Source organism: Cornus florida, unplaced genomic scaffold, assembly GCF_030987335.1.
Source record: "Cornus florida cultivar Cherokee Brave unplaced genomic scaffold, ASM3098733v1 CherokeeBrave_3.0.0_Hap2_Chr05, whole genome shotgun sequence".
NCBI lineage: Eukaryota > Viridiplantae > Streptophyta > Magnoliopsida > Cornales > Cornaceae > Cornus > Cornus florida.
In genome coordinates this window covers 115,410,403-115,432,173 of record NW_026775575.1, presented here as the reverse complement: position 1 = coordinate 115,432,173, position 21,771 = coordinate 115,410,403, and the positions used below count along the sequence as shown (strand labels likewise).

Below are 21,771 nucleotides of genomic sequence, written 5' to 3'. Positions count from 1 at the left end.
CATCACTGATTGTTAACGCCTTGGCAGAATTGTAAATCCTTGCTCGTGGGTGGCAGGTCAGTCACGCTACTCCCTATTGCTGCTTCATTGTCAGAATCCTCTCTGGCCGTCCTTGGGACCGCAGGTTCTTTTCACCATCAACTCTATTCGCTCAGAGATGTCAGGCATCTGGATATAAAAGTTAGTTTAACGGGGCTCCCTCTCGCTGGCTTGTGCCCTAATATGCTAATTGCTGAATGAATGGGGGTTGTACACTAATAAACTAATATATTTTTATTTTTTTATATATACTAATATTTTTTATTTTTTTATTTTTTGGGGGGGGGGGGGGGGGGGGGATGGCCCCCCTCTCCCTCCGCCCCTGGTAGGGGTTCTTATATATGCTATACTGCTGTGTTGACGATGAACAGTGTAGGGGTTTTCTCTATATATCTGTTGTGTTAACGATGAACCCTTTTAACTTGTGTAATGTTGTCGTGTCTTAATTTGCCACCCCATAAGGATCATTAGTATCTTTTCATGTTCATACGGGCATTATGGTTATTAAAATAATAATGTGTGTCATGTCACCGTCACATGGTCACTTTAATGGCTAGATTTGACGCGAGCCTCACCAATGGGGTAAACTGCAACAAAAAATTAATGCTTCTATGAATTAGTTGCAACTTTAGCAGTTCTGGATTAGTTGCTAATTCCCCCAATGGTTTAGAGGGTTATTTTTTGCATAGAATTTTATAAATTTGCATATAGTGAATCTTATGCATATAAATAGTTTTTCATTTGCATATGATGTTGCCTGGTTGTTATGAAAGAAATCAAAGGTTCCTGAAGTATATAACTATTTAAATGCATAAGATTCACTATATACAAATTCATGCAATTTTATTCTTTATTATAAGCTAATTAATATACTACAAATACACTAAAACATGCAACCATAATTTCTAAAAATAATAACATGCAAAATTACTCATATATAAAAGTATACAACGCATAATTAACTTGCATGATTACCACATCCAATGGCTGGATGTTTGATGATATTATTGTGCTCCTTTAATAACTTTGATATTATAAGTTACAAGAACATATTGTGCTCCTTTAATAACTTTGTAGATGGTATATTTTGTTATTGGACAATTTTGCTTGTGAAATATGAAAAGTTGTTCTTTTTATGTGACATTTTCTAGTATATTTTTTCAATTTTTTGATGAATAAATGATAGTGAAGTTGAGAATTAGTATTAAAATTTAATATCAAACAAAAGTTAGTTATTCCATTTGCTATAATTTGATGGGAGTTATGCATGATAGAATCGGCTTTAGAGAATGCATTTTGATGAAAGGAATTTAAAAGGCAAAAGAGCAAAAAATACCCCTAAATTATACCATTGTTGTAAAATGCACCCCTGAATTATTTTTGGGAGCAAGTTGCCCCCTCAACTATTAAAAGCAGGCAAAATGCCTCCTTTAAGGCCATCGGAGACAATTTTTCCACTGGCAAAATAATACAATTACTAATTTACCCTTAGTTATTAATTTATTATAAAAAATATAAAATTCATGAGTGCGAAATACTAATAATGCCCTCATATTTTTATTTTATTTTATTTTTCTTCAGTATTCCGCGCTTACGCGCCGTAGAAAGCCGAAGCCAAAGCTGCCATCGCCCATAGTGACGCCGGTGATTTATGCTGGAACAGAGCTTCGGATGGTTACTTTTTCTCGGGCATTTTGTATCATGCAATTGACAATGCATTTTCTTTACTTTTGCTCAATTTTCGCAACAGCCAAACTGAGACAAAAAAAAAGGATAAAGAGAGAGAGAGAGAGAGAAAAAAAAAAAAACCATCTTGTAGTACAAATCGATATACATATATATATATATATACACACACACACACACACACAAAAACAGAGAGAGCAACTGAGATTGATCTCATAAATACAAGGAACTTCAAACAGAATTCAAAGAATACGATGAATTTATAGAAAGAGAAAAGTGAAATTTTTAGAGAGAGATTGCAATTGCACATACATGCATACATACCTTGGTGAAGATTTAGAGCTTGGGTTTGGGAGAGAGACGAAATGAGACCCTGGAGTGAGAATGAGACAGAATAGGTAAATAAGAGCTTGAATTGGAGGCAGTTCTAGTAACCAAAGCAGCTAAGGGCGAAGCTGTTGTAGCAAGAGATGACGCCATGGCTCAGGGATTAGAGAGAGAGAGGGGCAAGTGTTTTTGTTTGTGGAATTTCTATGTGTGTGTGAGTGTTTAAGTTTCAGACAAAAAAAAAAAAAAATGGAGAGTTGTTAGAGAGAGAAAGTCAGAGTTTTGGAGAATCCGCCAGAGAGATGACGTGTGTGAGGGTTATCGATGATGATGGGAGAGTCCAAGAGAGAGAAATGCCTTTCACGTTGATGTAACAATTTGAAGCTCTGTTCCGACATAAATCACCGGCATCACTGTGGGCGATTACAACCATATTGGCTTAAAAAATAAAATAAAAATATGAGGGCATTATTGGTATTTTACATTCATGAATTTCATATTTTATAATAAATTAATAACTAAGGGTAAATTAGTAATTGTATCACTTTGCCAGTCGGAAAGTCGTCTCCGATGGCTTTAAATGGGGCATTTTGCATGCTTTTAATAGTTGAGTGGGACAACTTGCTCCAAAAAATAATTAAGGGGGACAGTTTGCAACAATGGTATAGTTTATGGGTGTTTTTTGCTCTTTTGCCAATTTAAAACAAAAAAGTTGTTTGGTGGATGAATTTTTTTGAAACTGTTTTAACTATTAACGTAATTTTACTTGACAATTATATCCTTAATTAATAATCCATGAATAATAGCATAGAGTTGAATTGGGATGTAAAAAGACGGGGAAGGAAAAAAAAAAAAAAGTGATGGAGTGAAATTGCTTATGATGCATCAACGATTAATTGACATAGTAATGATGATCAAGGTATGCAAATTTACTCAATCTACATCATAGAAGGGTTTTTTTTTTTTTTTTTTTTTTTTTTTCGCCTAATAGAAGTTGAAAGAGATAATGGAAAAAGAAAAGGAAAGAAAAATAAGATGAAAGAGAGAGATGGCAACAAAAATATCCCATTTTTATTTTTATTTATAGCTATAAATTACTTTTTTTTCCCCAAATGAAGCTATAAATTATTTTAACAGTGGAACGATAGCCTTCAAAAAAAAAAAATTTATATATACATATAAATATAAATATATATATATATATATATATATATATATATATATATATTTTGAATTTTGATTGAGAGTTCATAAATCTTGGAACTTTGACTTTGAAATTAAATGGGAGTCAGAAGTAGTTTTTTCTACCACTCCTCAATGTCTTTATTGTTCCTTTGTTGAATTGTTTTTCAACAATATTTTTTTTCATCTGTGAAATTTTGCTCAACATTTTTATTTATTTATTTATTTATTTTGGATAAAGAACGTACAAAAGAAGATAATACAGAAAAAAGAAAGAGAAAGAGAAAAGTTTGCAATGGAATTCAGAAATAGAAATAAGTTAAATAATTGACTATATAGGAATTTTATATTTGTAAATATAACTTTAAAAAGTGTGTCCCTTGCGGGAAGTTGATCAGGAAGCATGTTTTATTGGCTTTGGTCAATCGGGCTTCTAAACCATTGAGACTTTTTAAAAGTTCGTTTTCAGAAATTTTACTCCTTTTTATTGAGAAAAGACTTTCTGGTTTAGAAGCCCATTTTGAGGCTACAGGAAGCCCAGCCAATGAAACAGACCCTAGATAAGTAACAATCTAAATAAATACCCCTCAAAAAAAAAAAAAAAAAAAATGTAACACTATTTATGATACTAAATCATAGGTATTAATGATGGTTTCTACATAAAAATTAAAGCTGGTCTCTATAAATTTTTAAAAAAAATTCTGGATCCTTGTGATTATTAAGGATGATTTACAAATGAATTACTTGTAAGTTGTAATTCCTTTAAAGTCCAATGAACCTCTTGCTATTAAAGAATCAAATTTAGTAAAAACAATTGTCCATAACTCTTCTTTTCAACTTTTTTAGTATATGATTTATAGACATGTTTTTAATAATATATGTTTAAAATGCACCCAAATATATATATATATATATATATATTTACAATAATTTATATTGTTTTAAAATTTGAATTTTACAATACTAATTTGGCCCCTAATTAAAATTTTGAGTAGTGCTATTACGAAAACGCTCTTGCAAAAGGTCTAAAGAGCTCGCGCTTATAAGCCACATAATTCCTATATGAGAAATAGGAATTTGAGAGAGAATTAACTAAGAAAGAATCATTTGCAAGTAAGGAAACAAATTTCTCTCTCATAGTTAACCTTTTGTCTTTCAATCAAAAAGTCTCTCCACTTGCATTCCATCCCTCCTCGCTGACGTACTAGATTCTCGTAAGTTAGACTTCATTTATCATGTTCGTGACATTATTTTATTTTATTTGAGATTTTTTTTTTTTTTAATTTATTCGCGTTTTTGAGCTTTGGAATAGCTTCATCCTAAAAAATTTATGTGTTCAAACTAAAAGAGAGAAATAGGCAAATTGATTAAGGGTTAACCAAGAGAGAACGTGGAGAGAAGAGAAAACAAAAGTTTGATTTGTTTCCTTACTTAAAAAGAATTCTTTATTAATTAAATTTCTTTCAAATCCCTAAATATAGAAATTATGTGATTTCTAAACACGAGTTTTTTAAACTTTTTGGGAGAAAACTCTCGCAATAGCACTACTCTTAAATTTTCTAGTTTCGCCACTGACAATGCCCAAGCATAAATTAGATGCACTCAAACCCACTTATTTCAATTAAATATAATTTGATCCCCTGCAACTAAATAAGTAAACTCATGACTCAATTCAAGTTCAATAGTTGTAGTTTGAAGGCTAAAATTCATAATCGGGTATATCAAATTAGACACAAGACGCAAAAAATCAAATCAAATCAAATCAATATGCTATGTTATTCGAATATTAGTGTCATCAAATAATTATGAAAAATGATTCTTGTATTGAATAGTTGCAGTGAATTGCTAAACCTACTCTTTTTTTAGTCAATTATGCAACAAATAAAAAAGTTGAGCCCTCTACTTAGTTGTATTTAGTATAAATAGTCAATTAAAAATTATTAGATTAGTCAATTCATTGTAAGTGTTCGGGTGTGAGTATCACAACTCAACAATTATATCTTTTAATTTAGTGAATTCTATCATTACTATATGAGTATTTAATTTATTGATTATACCATATCATTAACACAAGAAGACCAATAAAGTAAATCTCCCTAATATGGGAGAGAAAAAGTACATATCAAATCAAATGGTTTTAAACATTCTTAAAAGAATTGGTATAATCATATTTCCTATTCTCACATCAATTGTTCATCTTTGGTATTAGGAGTTTTTAAAAAGACCCAATTAATGCATTTTCTCCTTTCAAAATCATCAAATTGCCTTTTTATTAAGATTAAATATCTATATTACCAAGTTAAATTTTTTTTTTTTTAAGTTAAAGAATAATTATAAAAAGATAACAATTATTTTGTATAAATTTTCAGATAAGATAACTAATTTGAAACATTTTAAAAAGGAAGATCAACTACTAATATAGTAATATTGGACAGAGGAGTAATTCAACCTCTGTTTTCCAATATATCTAGTTCGTGGATGAGATTAGGTGGTCAAAGGCAAAAAAAGATTTAAGGTTTATTATAGCAATGAAAAATTAACGTTTATTACAATAATCTCATAATGTACACGTTAGATCAAAAACATAAATAAGACAGCGTATCATAAAACTATACTCTCCAATTTAGAAAAAAATTCCATAACATTAGCGACAATACAGCCAAATAATAAATGTAAACCTGTTTTTTCTTTTTCAATCCTTTAATTTTCTCTTAATTAAAAATAAATGGGTTCATATCAGCAGTCAAGGATACTGCTATTGTCGCAATGGTTTGAGCATCTAGAGCCTGTTTTGGTTCTGCGTACCTATAAATTGTGCAATTTTAAAGCTCTTTCTTCATCCCATTCTCTCTCTAAATCTAGTCCATGGCTGCCAGCTTCTCCAACTTATCTGCTCTGTTTTATGTTACTTTCTTTGTCTCATGTTTCGTTCATCTTTCAGTTAATGTTGAGGCCAGCAATGGTGGTGGTGGCTTCACTGTTGACCTCATACACCGTGACTCTCCTCTCTCTCCATTCTACAACCCATCAAACACCCATTTCGACCGTCTTCGCAATGCTTTTCATCGCTCAACTCTCCGTGCCGCCCATTTCAAGCCCACCTCTACCTCTACCCCTCAAGACTCCATCCAATCACGAATGATAGCTTCTGCTGGTGAGTACCTCATGAATTTGTCCATTGGAACGCCACCTGTTACCATTCTTGGCATCGCAGATACTGGGAGTTCCCTTATATGGACACAATGCGAACCTTGTATTAATTGTTACAAGCAAAAAGCTCCCATCTACAATTCCACACGATCTTCTACTTACAAAGCCTTCTCCTGCGATTCTAAAGCATGTCAAGCCTTGGAGGAGCCGCCTAGTTGTACCGGCGTATGTGAGTACACTGTGTTTTATGGGGATGGGTCCTCCACCTTTGGTGATCTTGCTGCTGAAACATTCACTTTTGGTTCCACTTCTGGACACCCAGTCTCTATTCCAAAAGTAGTTTTTGGGTGTGGACGTGACAATGGGGGCATTTTCAATGAGTCAACCTCTGGGATAATAGGCCTAGGAGGGGCCCAACTATCACTAGTGAACCAATTGAGTGAGAACATCCATGGGAAGTTCTCTTATTGCTTAGTGCCGCCATTCAATGCAACTTCTTCTGGTGTCACAAGCAAGATAAATTTTGGTACTAATGCCACAGTTTCAGGGTCCGGGGTGGTTTCGACTCCCTTGGTCTCAAAAACAGCTGAATCCTTCTACTATCTTACCCTGGAGGGTATCACAGTTGGTAACAAGACCTTGCCATACAAGTCCTCCTCGTTTAAATCCAAAGCTGGTGTCAATGAGGGTAACATCATTATCGACTCAGGGACAACCCTAACGTTTCTTCACCAGGATTTCTACAAAGGATTAGAGTCGGCTTTGGTTGCTGCAATCGGAGGAGCTAAAAGAGTCCCAGACCCACAAGGGACATTCAAACTCTGTTATGCAACTAAGGGCCATGATTTTAAGGTGCCCACCGTCACGTTTCACTTCACCGGAGCTGTCTTGGATTTGCTGGCGTGGAGCACGTTCACCAAGGTACAAGATGATTTGACGTGCTTAACCATTATCCCTACCGATAATATAGCCATCTTTGGGAACCTATCTCAGGTGAACTTCTTGGTTGGGTATGATCTTGTGAACAAGAAGGTTTCTTTCAAGCCTACTGATTGTACCAAGGTTTAAGGAAAATTAAAAATTTGTATATTTAGTGATCTGGATTTTCTCCGTCATTGGGGCATACGGCAATGGAAGTAATAAAGATTAGTAATTAGGATGATCCTAGTTTTATTGTGAACTCTGTTTTATGGTAATAAAAAGTAGCAATACTTCTCTTAAACAATTATTTTTTGCAAATGATTTCTCAAACAAAGGAGCAGTGTGATTTTATTTATATATTTATTTGATTTCCTTCGCATAGCACTTGAGCAGTGCATTGACAACATCTGTATGTTTAGATTGTTATTATGATTGAAGAACTTATAGATGAAACAACAGACCGAGAGAGCAAATAGAAGTACGTTTAGAGAGACTGTCAAACCTAATTATTTCAATTAAATAGAATTTAATCCCCTGCATCTTCAATCGATCAGTTTGAAGACTTACATTCTTACTCGTGTATATCAAATTGGACACAAAACACAATCAAATCAATAGGATAGAAACTTTGTAAGAGCATCTCCAATGCAAAATGCTATTTGTTCAAAAAAAAAACAAAAGACTCAGCATCTCAAGTTATCATCTTATACCAACCTGCTATATATGAGAAAAGTTTTGAGAATCTCATATTTTGAGAGGCTGTATAGCACACCATTGGAATGTATCAAAAACCAAAATCTCCTACATTTTGAGTTTGAGAGGACATTGAAGACGCTCTAAGCAGACCAATTTATGTAGTATTAATAATACATTGTAAACTAGACGAAATTAAATATATTTAAGAAAAAACAAACATTGTCCGCCCAAGTGATCAAAAAGACTTTTAAATTGTCTCAATGTATTTATGTGCACGCCAAGAAGAAGAAGCTTGATGAGGGTCTACATCAACAAGTTTCTTAAAAGTGTTATCCTTAAGGTTGCAGAGGATGATTGTATTCATGGCAGATTCATGTAGCAATAGAAATGAATCTTCTTCATCATTTTCTCCAAGAATTAAACTAAGCACGCCGTCACAAGTCAGGTGAGACCCAAGGTCATCCATTGCGTTAACGCGATGCTTGAACAGCAACTTGGAGTAATCGCTTTCCATCTCAAAGATATCAAATTTGAATCTATAACGACTACGCACAACAACATACAAATGATCTCAGAGACTCCCCAAAATGCTGAACTATATAAAGATCCCAAAATGATGGAAATGGCATTGGGCACAATCTTTCTTGATCGACATGCAAGTATAATGAACCTAATTCTTCCAAAGGGTCGCTTATCCAATGAATGGAACCATTGCAATAGACTCCATTCTAGAAATCTACACATAATGGTGGCATTGATGTTGTTGCCAGAGGATAGAGAAATGAAGACCAGAGATGAAAGAGAGCCATGTTTTTAGAGACTGACTTTTTTTTTTTTGATAAATATTAATTGAAATAAAAAAGGCATTCAAGAGGGGAACGCATCCCTTATACAAAAGTAGAACTAGGGATTAAGATCCCAAAGAAGCCAAAATAATAATTAAGTCTTTGGAAGAAGAACATGACTTCCTCTTCACATAACTGAAAAGAGAGCGTATGATGTGAAGTTTCAGACTTGCCATGGACGATTCTTTCCCTTCGAACATTCTACTATTCCTCTCCTTCCAAATGCACCACCAAACACAATGTGGTACAACTCTCCAATAATCGCCAACAGCGCTACTCACACGGCATCCTCTCCATATACAAATCAAATCCTTAGGATAACGAGGCATAACCCAATGCATATGAAACAGACAAAAAATAAGATTCCAATAATCCGTTGCTATTGGACAATGTATTAGAATGTGAGCAATTGACTCACCATCTTGTTTGCACAAACAACACCAATTAAAAAGACAATTGCCCCTTTTCCTTAGATTATCAATTGTAAGGATCTTACCCCAATTAGAGACTGACTTCAATCGAATAAGGGATTTCGCCAACAGACGAAGAAGGATCTCCACCACCAGGTCCTCGTTGCCGCAGATGATTTCAACGCAATGGCAGAGATTTCTTCCGACAGTCTCTGCGCATTCCAACACCTTCTAATGTTAGAAGCCATTCAACACAAGTGACCTGTTGAAGGAGAACACCATTGAGGAGTAGAAAGCTTCACATTAAATATCTGATTGACTGAATAATCCATTTTATTAATCTCATTAAATTCCAAATATAGACTCATAGCGATTCCCTCTTCTAAAAACCCATTTATTACGGCATTAATTTCCAAATGGAACATATAAAAGAAGCCAGAAGCCAGACTAACATAACCCTCGTAGTTGTCCAAATTAGCCCACAAATCCATCAACTATGCTGTAGGATGTTTGCTAACCATTGGGGCACAAGCAAATTGTGGGAAATTAATTGAAGTATAACGATCAACATTTGACAGACAATCTCTGACTTTATTGTAAAATCTAGTTAATGGTAACAAAAAGTTGTTTCTATTTCAATATTTACTTCTCATAACAATTAGTGTTACCACTTCCAAAACCAAGAGCAATATACTGTATTTTCTCCCAACAAGGGCATACATTATATGAAATTGGACATAAACAAAATCAGTAGGACTGGAAACTTTCCAAGCCAACAAATTTTAGTATTATTATAATAAAATGTAAACTAAATAGATTTCAATATTGAAATTGAAGCTACAAAACATTGAAATAGCTAGTGACTACCAACCTTAAATCAAAACAGGAAAGAGTGTCTCAATATATGGATGGATAAGAAAGTGTCTAGCCCACAAAGAATAATGGTAATATTTCCGATTTTTGCCATTTTCCATTTTCTGGAATTTTCTGATTTTTGTGAGGGTATTTTCGTCTTTTCTCATTTTGCGTGCCAAATACCGTAGAGTGTGCCGGGTGTATCAAAGTGTTGATTGGGACATTTCCTTGAGTCCATGACTCTTGGAAATGCACTAGTTGCCATTTCGGCATTTCTCTGTTTTTCGAGCCGGGAGGTCCAGGTGAGGCTTGCTATTGGAGTTGTTGAGCATGGGGGTTGTATTTCGGGTCCATTACATTTCATGCATGAGATGTTAAAAAGATGATATATTTTTTAAAGCTTGTGGAACCCACAGGATATAATCATTTTAATGACCAAGAGGCCATTATAGAGCCTCAGTTTTTCTCTCTCACGGCATTCTGCTCTCTTCTTTTCTTTTTATGTTCTTTTTCTTTTTCCATTTTCCAAGCTTGATCTACACAATTCTATTTGGATTTTGATTTTGCCACTTAAGGCAACATTGACGAGCGCGTCGAGGCTGATGTTTTGATCAGAGCAAAGTGTCGTTTGGCCACCATTGGGGATTTCAAATTCTAGGGTTCCTGGGCTGAATTTGGGACTTTGCATAGCCTAATCTCCATTTAAGGTAGGGGTTCCCTAATGCATTGAGTTTTGTCCTTCATTTGAGTAAAATTTCTATTTCTTTGGTTAGATGTTAAAAATTATGAGATGTGATATAAAAAAATTGTTGATTTATGAATGTCTATATATGTGAAGCATAAGTTGTTTCAATCCTATGTTAATGGCTTGTTTAATCTTGTTATATAAGAATTCTTGAACATGTTTGACTTAAGTTAAGTAAGTTTTTGTTGCGCTAAATTTTAAAGATATGCCATGAAAATTAAATTTGCTCTCATAAGATGATTTGATGTTGTTCATGACACTATAATGATGAGCTTGTGATTTAAGGTTGAAAATTGTTATATTGCATATCATGGCATAAAATGAGATTTGGGCATGATGTGGAAAGGAAAGTTTTTTTTTTTTTACAATGAATAGGATTTCGCGAGTCTGGGACTAGCTTGACCTAAAGGGTGCGCGGCAGGGCATGAAAAAGTTGATACTAGGCCCCAGGGACGGAGCCAATATAGGACCGGGGGGGCACGTGCCCCTCCTGGATTTTTTCCTTTCCTTATTTTATATATATATATATATATATATTCCTATAATAGGTATATATTTTTTGAAAATGTGTAAAAGTGCCCCCCCTCAAATTTCTCCTTCCCTTATATACTCTATATGTTTCCTTAAAAAAAAAATCTTAAATTGTTTCATTATATTCTATATATGTAATTTATTGAATTACCTCATTCCAAAAATATCAATCTCTATTTATATTTATCCAACTATTTCTTTTTATGTATATATACTCAATAAATATTAATTTATATTTATTTAGTGTATAATGTGCCCCCCTGAACAAAAAATTTGACTCCGTCCTTGCTAAGCCCTTTAACGGTTGCCGAATTTGGAACCGAGGATAGTTATCAATCTTGCCTCGGTAAAGTCACTTAGCGGATTTTCAAAAAGTGTGGGTTGGGTCGGCATAGACTAGATTTGGGACGGGTACATCACATTTCATATCATGCACCGAAATTGTGGAATTGTGTTAAGTATTGGAATTGTTGCCTATTAAGTTGAAAATGTTGTATAGGCCCATTGTATGACCCTGATTCCTTTTCTATTCCTTTACATGTTACGTGGCTCAAGGGAATCCAAAACTAACACCTTATGTGACTTCTACTGAGCTTCATGCTCACCCCATTATTTTAAATTTTTTTTCAGAAAACGGGAAAGAAGTGGCGGACGACGATACACCACAATTTTTGATTGGGTTGGAAGCTCGATCACTTTTGCCGTCTTTTGTAGATGTAATCTTGACTTTTTTAAAAAAAAAAAAAAAACTTTGATGTAAGTTATGTAATGTAAGTTGATGTGAAACTTTTATAGATGTAAGTTGATGTAAGCTATGAACTTTTTGATTATAGCTATATTTAGATATATTTGGAGGTAAATGGGGGTTATGATTAACTCTTTTGAGGATGGTATTGATGTTGTGGATTTTGAATTAAGGTTTATTATTTACATCATGTATTGGAGTATGTTAGTTCAGTTTTGAAGGCGTAAGTGAGGCCATTGCATTTCATAAGCATTAAGCAGGTTGTAGAAGGACTCTTTTCTACAGAATGCCGAATTTTTTGGGTCGTTACTAATAATCAATATGTTCTGCTATATCATGAAGCTTCTTAAAGATGTTATCCTTAATGTTGTAGAAGATGACCATATTGGTGCTTACAAATAGCACCAGAAACATATCTTTTTCATCTTGCCCAAGATTAATGTACACACAGACACCGCATCGCAGACTATATACAAAATCAACCATGGCATTAAGGTTAACCCTATACTTCAATGACCACTTGGACTAATCACTTTCCAACAAAAAGAGGTCGACATTGAATCTGTTATAACAATAACTGTAGTCAGTAAGATGCAGATGACCCCTAGGCTTGAATAAATGTCGAACGATATAATAAGGGATTAATCCAATCTGGTGGAGATGGAAATGGGCACAATCTTTCTTTATCAGCATCAAAGTATAAAGAAGCTTCTTCCTTAGTGTAGGAAATCCAATGGATTGAACCATTACAATAGACTTCGTTAGCACCGAAGTCCAGTCCTAGTCCTCAGAAAGGATCAGTAAAGGGACACCACCAGGCATTTGTTTCTGACAAATAAATATATGTTTTATACAAGTTTCTTCTGTCCAGTTCTGAAGCAAAACACAGCTTTGTAGTGAAGTGATTTCAAAGGATCAAAAGCCAAATATTATATACGGTCAGAATAATAAGAAATAAGGTAAAGAGGTCAGGGAAGAGTAGACAATTACTGTGATACCCCTCGATTCTAGAGCCACGGGTGATCAAGTCCGAGCACAGATCCGAGGGATACCAAACAATTAATATGTAAACAAGCAGAAATAAAAACTGAATTAAGAATAAATTAATAATACGCTGAAAGAAATCTAAAATAAGAATCCTCAAACTTGCAATAATAAATATAATTTAAAACCGTACAACTCGTGAATCCACCTAGTGGACCCCTAATCCCAAATCCTTGAATAAATTTATAGAATTAAAATCCAAAATTAAAATAGAAAGAAAATCCTATGTAACCAAAAAAGTGAGTGTCTGTATCTGCATCAACACGATTAAGCTCTAAGCCAGGTACTGTCGAACACTTGAAAATTAATAGAGTGGGTTAGGCCCACATGCAAGTCCTGATCTACTACGATCCAAACAGAAATCCGATACGCAGATACATCTTAGATAGACTCAACAATATCTAGAGTAGTCCATATATGTATATATTACACACTATAGGACGCTCACTAGTCCAATAGGTATGTCTCAGCCTGAGTAGAGATACCATGCAAATCGCATGTAATGTGGTCATGTGTATCTAGACCTACCAGGGAACAAAACCACTGTCCAATTATCCATCCTAGGCGATATACGCACCCTAACCATGGTCCTGAGACTCAAGCTCATACCATGGCACCATAACATAAATATATAAAGTCCGTACTCCTAATACAAAATATCATCCATCTGTATAGTGGTCTGATATATGTATAACAAATCCATTCTGAAACCATAATAGGTCATTCAATTTATTTGATTGACATGATACAAGTAGGTGATGGACTTAACCTTTATGGTTAATCCATACCTTAATCCAAATTAGGTAGGATTTAGTGTTTTGAACTAATCCATTCCCAATATAGGTAGGCCTTAGTGTTTTGAACTAAGCCATCCCTAATATGACACCATCCCATACCGGTTCATATATATCCATATAAGTAGGACTTAACCTTTTTATGGTTAATCTAACTCATTCCAAATTAGGTAGGATTTAGTGCTTGAACTAATCCATACCTAGTATGTCACCGTCCCATACCGGTACATACAATCCTCCAAATAGCATAGTTTACAAATAACACTACATATACAACAACCATTCTCCAAAATATGCATCATTATAATCTAATACATATATATCAATATTAAGCATTTATTATAAGGCCTAACAATAACATTCCAATAATGTAAACTGCTAAAATAATCTAAGCATTTACATTCTTCAACTTGTCCATAAATCGATGCAGTTCCGTAGCAAGGTGTATATAAACTTGGTCCAACATAAATATAGTTAAACATGGGTGTAACTAAGTCATGCCTCCACTGAAAGACTTAGAACCCAAGTTTCAGTCCATTAAATTGATATAACAGGTTTATGCAACTTCCTTCTCCAAACAGTACTATAATTGTACATTTATGTACTGAATTAAGCATCAGACTATTCCAAACACACCTACACATAATTGAATAACAACCTGCTTATAACAGAGCTGCCAACCATGCTTCAAAACCTAAGAACATGTAAAGAAATCAAATATCTTCCAGACAGTGTTGTAGCAAATGAGATATATAATAGATTTAAGCTATCAGTCAATCCCAACCAAGCATACATGTATTTAAATAACATAATGTTCATAACTCAACTACAGATCATGATTCAAAACTTAAGACCATGCAAAGAAAACAAATTGCACATCAGTCTACAACACAAGCCAGTTGCTCCCTTAACCACATTTAGACCTTTGATTAAACTAATGTTAATTCTGTCCCAGATTCAGAATGTAAGCTTGGTTCTTAATTATTTCATACATCATAAGTACTGTATTACCTCACTCAACAGCCTTTAAACCATTCCAGAAACCCAGACTTAGCCAAACAGAACATAAAATTTCAGTTTTACGCACCTTTAAGAGAAAGAGAAGGCTCTAAGTTTCTCAGAGCCTTCTCCACTTTAGGAGAGCCGGCTCCCCTTCCTTGGGAGCCGGCTCTAGATGGGTGGGAGCCGGCTCTCACCCCTAGAGAGCCGGCTCTAGTGTTTTGGGAGCAGGCTCCCTCCATTTTTGGAGCCTGCTCTCACCCCTAAGAGCCCTGGCTTGATCTGCATCTATCATCTTCGACTCCGGCGGTTTCAGTCTTTAAAAAACAGTTTTATTACAGATGTTTAAGTCCTATCCTCATCCTAGATTAATCACAAGACAGAGTTATATAAACAAGAATGGAAAAAAACATCTGTTTATGGAACCACGACAATTAGAGTTTCAAACTGAACTTGCAAACTGCTGCTAAACAGATTAAATTCAATGATGTTAGAAACTGTTTCAACATGTATTAATGATGTAATTAAGTCTTACTTTAATTCCTGGAGTGTAACTAAGCATGCACAGAACACAAATTCCTGGGAAAGAGAAGATCAGAAACTTGCCTTGGAGTTTCAGATTTGAAACTCTAATTCCACAGTTTCTGTAAGATACGTTTGTGTCCTAACAGCAAGTCTGCTCCTCCAGTGCTTTAGTTCAACCTAGAAACACCCCATGCCTTCCTCTTTGAACTACTTTAATAATCAACCAAGGATACTCTGCGTTTTTCTCTAACTCATCCCTTTATTTCTCCGAGAAATTTATTTGTTTGCAACCCTAGGTAGAATGTACATACGTATATTTATAGACTTATAAACCCTAAACCCTAATTCTAGTTGTATTCTGAGAATAAAACATCTTAATAAGCAAAATAACAAGGCGGCTACATCTTGACACCTAAAACCCTAAGTCACGATACACCAGCTCCCATAAACCGTGAATTAACTATATTAAACAATTATGTAATTACAGTAATTAATAACAGCCAATTAATACACGTAAATAAATAAATCAAAAACACCAATTAACTATAAAAAAAATTAACAAATAATACAACACTTAATTCAAATAAGGAAACTAAACTATTAAAATCATTTAAGCAACCACAATTAATCACTTTAAAAAAAACAAAACAACTAAGTCACATAACTAAATTAATTAATCAATGAAAAACAAAATTAAATTTTTAATTCTATCCTTTTGAAAACTAGGAGTATTACAATTGCTTGGTAGTAGGATTGCAAATGTGGTAAGATCCAGAATTATAGTAGATCAGAAAACCATTGCATTATAGGAGAACACCATTGAGAAGGGTAGAAAGCTTCACATTATTTATCTGATTAACTGAAGACTCCATCCTGTTAATCTCATTAAATTCCAAAGATAAACTCATTACCTTGCGCCCTTTTCCAAATGGACCACCGCATAACAGAAGCCGGACTAACATGACTCTCAAGAGTTGTCCAAAGGAGTCCACAAATCCATCAACTCTACTGTAGGATGTTTGCTATAACCCACTGGGGCACAAGGCAATTATGAGAAATTGATTAAAGTATAAAGATAAAGGTTAAAGAGGCGATCTCCGACTTTATTTTGAAAGGTAATATAAAGTTGTTTCTCTTTCAATATTTATTTCTCATTACAATTAGTGTTATGCAAAACCATTTCCAGAACCAAGAGAAATAAATATTATATTTCTCCTAATAAGGGCATGCATTATATATAATACAACTAATTTTAAAAGGATAGTCTCGGTATTTATTTATTTGTTTCAATTGTATTTTTTCATTATTTAATTAATTATTTGACTATTTGCTTATGTGTTTAATTGAATTAGATATTACTTGATTATTTGATTATATGTCTATGTATTATTTGTATTTGTCTATGTGTTAATTGTTTAATTAGATTATGTGCTTAAATGGTGTTTTGATTAATTGTAAATTAAATGTTTTCTTTTCTTTTATTATTGAAGATACAAGAAATTCCTTCCCCCTTTCTCTCTCTAGAATTCCTGTATCTCAACCAAAAAGATCTCCCATTTTTCTTTACCTTACTTCTCCTATTTATAGAGATTTACAAATGTCGATGGACTGCTGGATCTAGGCCCGTTCCTCCATGAGTCCCGGTCCTCTTTGATGGGCTTATGCGCGTTCGGCCCATATGGCGGTGCCTTTCTATGGGCTTGACCCACCTGTACGGATTAAATGTCGCGTTTGCAAGTCATATCTGGCCCATGTCCTATCGGGCCTCCTCAACTGCCCCCATAATTACCCCTTGTTTAATAAGGGGGTAATTATTGAAGGCGTCTCATCATGACGTTGACGGCTCGAGAAAACCACACGGGGGAATGGACGGTCAGATCCAGAATCAATGTTCCGGGGCTCGATGAATTTCTCACCTTCCTGACGCTTCGGCCCTCGGGTCCCCCTCGCCTTTATAAGGCTCTAGAATACCACTCTATGCCTTTTTACCGTCTCCATCATCAGTCAAATCTCTCTATTTTTAGAACAGCGCTAAGCTTTTTCCGGTGAAATCCTTCAAGAGTCGTTCTTCCAGCGGTCTTGCAGTGCTCTTTGTTCCTTTCTACCTCAGAGGTTAGTTTTGTTCCTTTTTATTTTCGGCAGGCTTCTTTTTACCCCTTTTAGATCCTTCAAACACTTCCACCATGGTTGTAAATCTAGATGTTCTTCGTATGAGACTTAGATTTCCTGACAACATCGAAGTTAGGGTTTGCCCTAAGGATGTTAATATTATGACCGGTGCCGGCCTCCTGCCCGGCGAAGTTTTATTTACAAACCTTCAACTGAATGTCGTTAGGTTCCCTCTGTACCCCTTCTTTAATTATGTCTTTAATAGACTGGAGATATCCCCCCTGCAGGTAAACCCCAATTTCTTTAGAATCATATCCGTTATGATTCTGTTGATTCGTGACAGAAGTCTGGACCTTGACCTCATAGATCTTCTTCTGTGTTATAAGGTCAGTAAGATCCGAACTAACGAGCCCTTCTACCACCTCTACCCGATCGAGAAGATGTCCATATGTACGGACACAATCAAATCTGAAAAGGGTTGGAGGGATAACATCGTGGGCATTAGTGGGGCTTAGTCTTCGCCAGCTGCAGAGGGTTACCCAATCCCGAGCGCCTTTGGCGTCTGTTCTGTTTCCTCATATAAGAAATTCAAATCTCACAAACACGATTGCCCCTGCGAAACATGCGTTCCCCGCTTTTGTACTTTCTTATGCCGCTCCTTAGGAATACCTTGTGATGACTTGAGCTACAGTGTTTGTAGGGATAGGAGTAATTACTTGAAGAAATACGTTCTGAACGATATTCCTTCCTCCTCAGACCTCCTCACTTCAGACAACCTCCTAGCGCTCTCATCCCTCGGCTACAACATGAGCAGGCTTCAGATTCCTTCTTTTGGCAGGAAGAAAAATACTCCCCCAGCCACTTCTGCTGCTGGGGCAACCTCCTCTCCTGCATCAGCCTCTTCCTCAGCCACCATCTCTGACACTATCCCGAGCACGGTGGCTATTGACTCTGTTGTCAGCACCCCTGCTGCCAACCCGAGCGCGTCTCCCCAAATCACCACAGCCCCTGCTGCCGCTGGGGGCGCTCGGGACAAAGAACGAGGTAAAAGGCCTCATCCTGACAGTGAAGTCGACCCTGAGGAGGAACCTCTCATTAGAAGGACTCGGGTCTCTGGGCCGGGTGCTCTCTTGCATCGCCCGGTTAGAGCTCCTGCCCCCTCCGGGCCTATTGCAGCTGGTGCCTCTGCTTCTGCTTCAGGCTCCCCTTCTCTTCCCACTTTACCACCATGGGCCCCTCGGTATACCCGAACGGATGGGACGCTCGTGAAGCCGAACGAGACCATGCTGAAGGATGGCCAGACCGCCATGGCGTATTATAGGAGCATGTGGACTCCGAAAGACCTTGAGGCGACGAAAGGCCTATCCCAGAAGGATGTGTTCAGCCGCTTTCCCCAATCTGCCATGGAGGTGACTTTTATTTTCTAACTCATGAATTCTCTCATATTATTTGGTCTTGCCTTCGCCCGACCAGACTATTGGCTTAACCGTTATTAATGTACATCTATGCAGACTTTGTTCGGAATGATGGCTATGCAAAAGCAGGTAGAGATGAGGAACGCCAGGGCTCGTAAGTTTTCTGATAGCCTGGAGGTGGCCAATAAAGAAAACGACCTTCTCGCCAGCAAGAATACCGAGGTATTGGCTCGGCTTGAAAAAACTGAACAAGAAAGAGATGTCTTGAAGAAGGAGAACGACTCTTTTCAGGATGAGAAGGATGCCCTCCAGCTTGAAAAGAGCGTCTGGCAGACTGAGCGTGATTCAATCAGAGACAAAAAGGCAGAGCTCCAGCGCCTTCTGGCTGATGAACAGTCTGCTCGGATGGCTTTTGAAAAGAGAGCTCTGGACGAGCGTACTGCTCTGATTGATACAATCAGCAGAGTGAACGGTGGGATGCTGGCTCTTCATGCTCGGTTCTCAAGGGTCGGTGCTCTTAGATATACTCAAGGATTCCGAGAAGGTTTCCCCGACCGAGTTCCGGATGAGGGACAGACCAGCTCCACTCCAGATGAGGTCGACAAGGATTTAGGGATCGAACCTCTGGGGGTCTATGTTGACCCAGAACCCACCGAAGCGGAGCGCATATTTGATGAGTGCCAGGACATTGCTTCCTCAAGGATCATTACAGCTCCTCCTACCGCTCTGCCTCTAACCGCTCCTCAATCGTCAACTGTGGTACCTCCCATAGCCACTGCTGACGTTGACCCCCAGCAGAATGATTCTGTTATTCATCTTGATTCCCCACCTCGTGAGGGTGAGACGGCTGATAGGACCGAGGAGGCAGGTCGGCACAACCAGGATGCTGTCGGTACTGAGGCAGCTAGCTAGGACTCCTCCGGACTCTTCGATTCCATACTTTTTTGTAACAATGTGACTTGAATATTTCATTTTTTGTAAACTCAATGCTTATTATGAATGAAATGACAAAACTCTTTTTCCCTTTTTCCTTTGTGTTGCGCTCTGTTCAACCTATTTTCAATACATATATACCTTTTCTCTCTTTTCTTTTATATTAACTTTGTCGTGTGCTTGTTTATGGCAAGTGCTTTGGCGTTCGGTTTGCGGTGCCAGCTGCCACTTTTCTTGCTCAAGTGCCTGGCGCTCGACTAGAATGCCACTTGCCACTTGGCTTTTCATTTTATAGCAAGTGTCTGGCGTTCGGCTTATGGTGCCAGCTGCCACTTATCTTGCTTAAGTGCATGGCGCTCGGCTAGAATGCCACTTGCCACTTGGCTTTAAATTTTTAGCAAGTGTCTGGCGTTCGGCTTGTGGTGCCAGCTGCCACTTATCTTGCTTAAGTGCCTGGCGCTCGGCTAGAATGCCACTTGCCACTTGGCTTTTCATTTTATAGCAAGTGTCTGGCGTTCGGCTTATGGTGCAAGCTGCCACTTATCTTGCTTAAGTGCCTGGCGCTCGGCTAGAATGCCACTTGCCACTTGGCTTTAAATTTTTAGCAAGTGTCTGGCGTTCGGCTTGTCGTGCCAGCTGCCACTTATCTTGCTTAAGTGCCTGGCGCTCGGCTAGAATGCCACTTGCCACTTGGCTTTAAATTTTTAGCAAGTGTCTGGCGTTCGGCTTGTGGTGCCAGCTGCCACTTATCTTGCTTAAGTGCCTGGCGCTCGGCTAGAATGCCACTTGCCACTTGGCTTTTCATTTTATAGCAAGTGTCTGGCGTTCGGCTTATAGTGCCAGCTGCCACTTATCTTGCTTAAGTGCCTGGCGCTCGGCAAGAATGCCACTTGCCACTTGGCTTTAAATTTTTAGCAAGTGTCTGGCGTTCGGCTTGTGGTGCCAGCTGCCACTTATCTTGCTTAAGTGCCTGGCGCTCGGCTAGAATGCCACTTGCCACTTGGCTTTTCATTTTATAGCAAGTGTCTGGCGTTCGGCTTATGGTGCCAGCTGCCACTTATCTTGCTTAAGTGCCTGGCGCTCGGCTAGAATGCCACTTGCCACTTGGCTTTAAATTTTTAGCAAGTGTCTGGCGTTCGGCTTGTGGTGCCAGCTGCCATTTATCTTGCTTAAGTGCCTGGCGCTCGACTAGAATGCCACTTGCCACTTGGCTTTTCATTTTATAGCAAGCGTCTGGCGTTCGGCTTATGGTGCCAGCTGCCACTTATCTTGCTTAAGTGCCTGGCGCTCGGCTAGAATGCCACTTGCCACTTAGCTTTAAAAAATTCTTTTTTATTTTTTATTTTTAGCAACCCATTGAAGAGGAAAGTTATTTTTATAAACTTCAGTAATTTGCACATTCATACGTACTTGATTGACAACAAACAACATCCAATAAAGCCGAAACTTAGCTTTTATTGGTAGTACCTCTTCAGAGACGTGGCATTCCAGGGCTTGCTGACCAACCTTCCCGCCATGGTTTCCAACGTATATGCTCCCTTGCCTATGACTTCTGCAATTCTGTATGGGCCTTCCCAGGGTGGCATCATTTTTTTGACTATCCCCACCTTTCTTTTCAGAACCAGATCGCCAGGGGCAAAGTCCCTGTGTTTCACTCTTTTGTTGTGACTATTCGCCAATACTTGCTGATATGATGCTAACCTTATAGCTGCAGCGTCCCTCCTTTCGTCTATTATATCGAGGTTCAATCTTAACATCTTGTCGTTCTGATCTCGACTCCATGCTAAGCTTCTGATAGTGGGGACCAAGTGTTCAACCGG

The 21,771-nt window shown here is 37.2% G+C and overlaps 1 protein-coding gene across 1 annotated transcript; it reads left to right on the top strand.

Annotated features, from left to right (window-relative positions):
* The first annotated feature begins 6,099 nt into the window (after positions 1–6,099).
* LOC132310031 (aspartic proteinase CDR1-like) lies at positions 6,100–7,452 on the top strand. The gene has a single exon (XM_059808273.1). It carries the CDS (start codon positions 6,100–6,102, stop codon positions 7,450–7,452), a length of 1,353 nt encoding a protein of 450 aa, XP_059664256.1.
* The last annotated feature ends 14,319 nt before the right edge of the window (positions 7,453–21,771 follow it).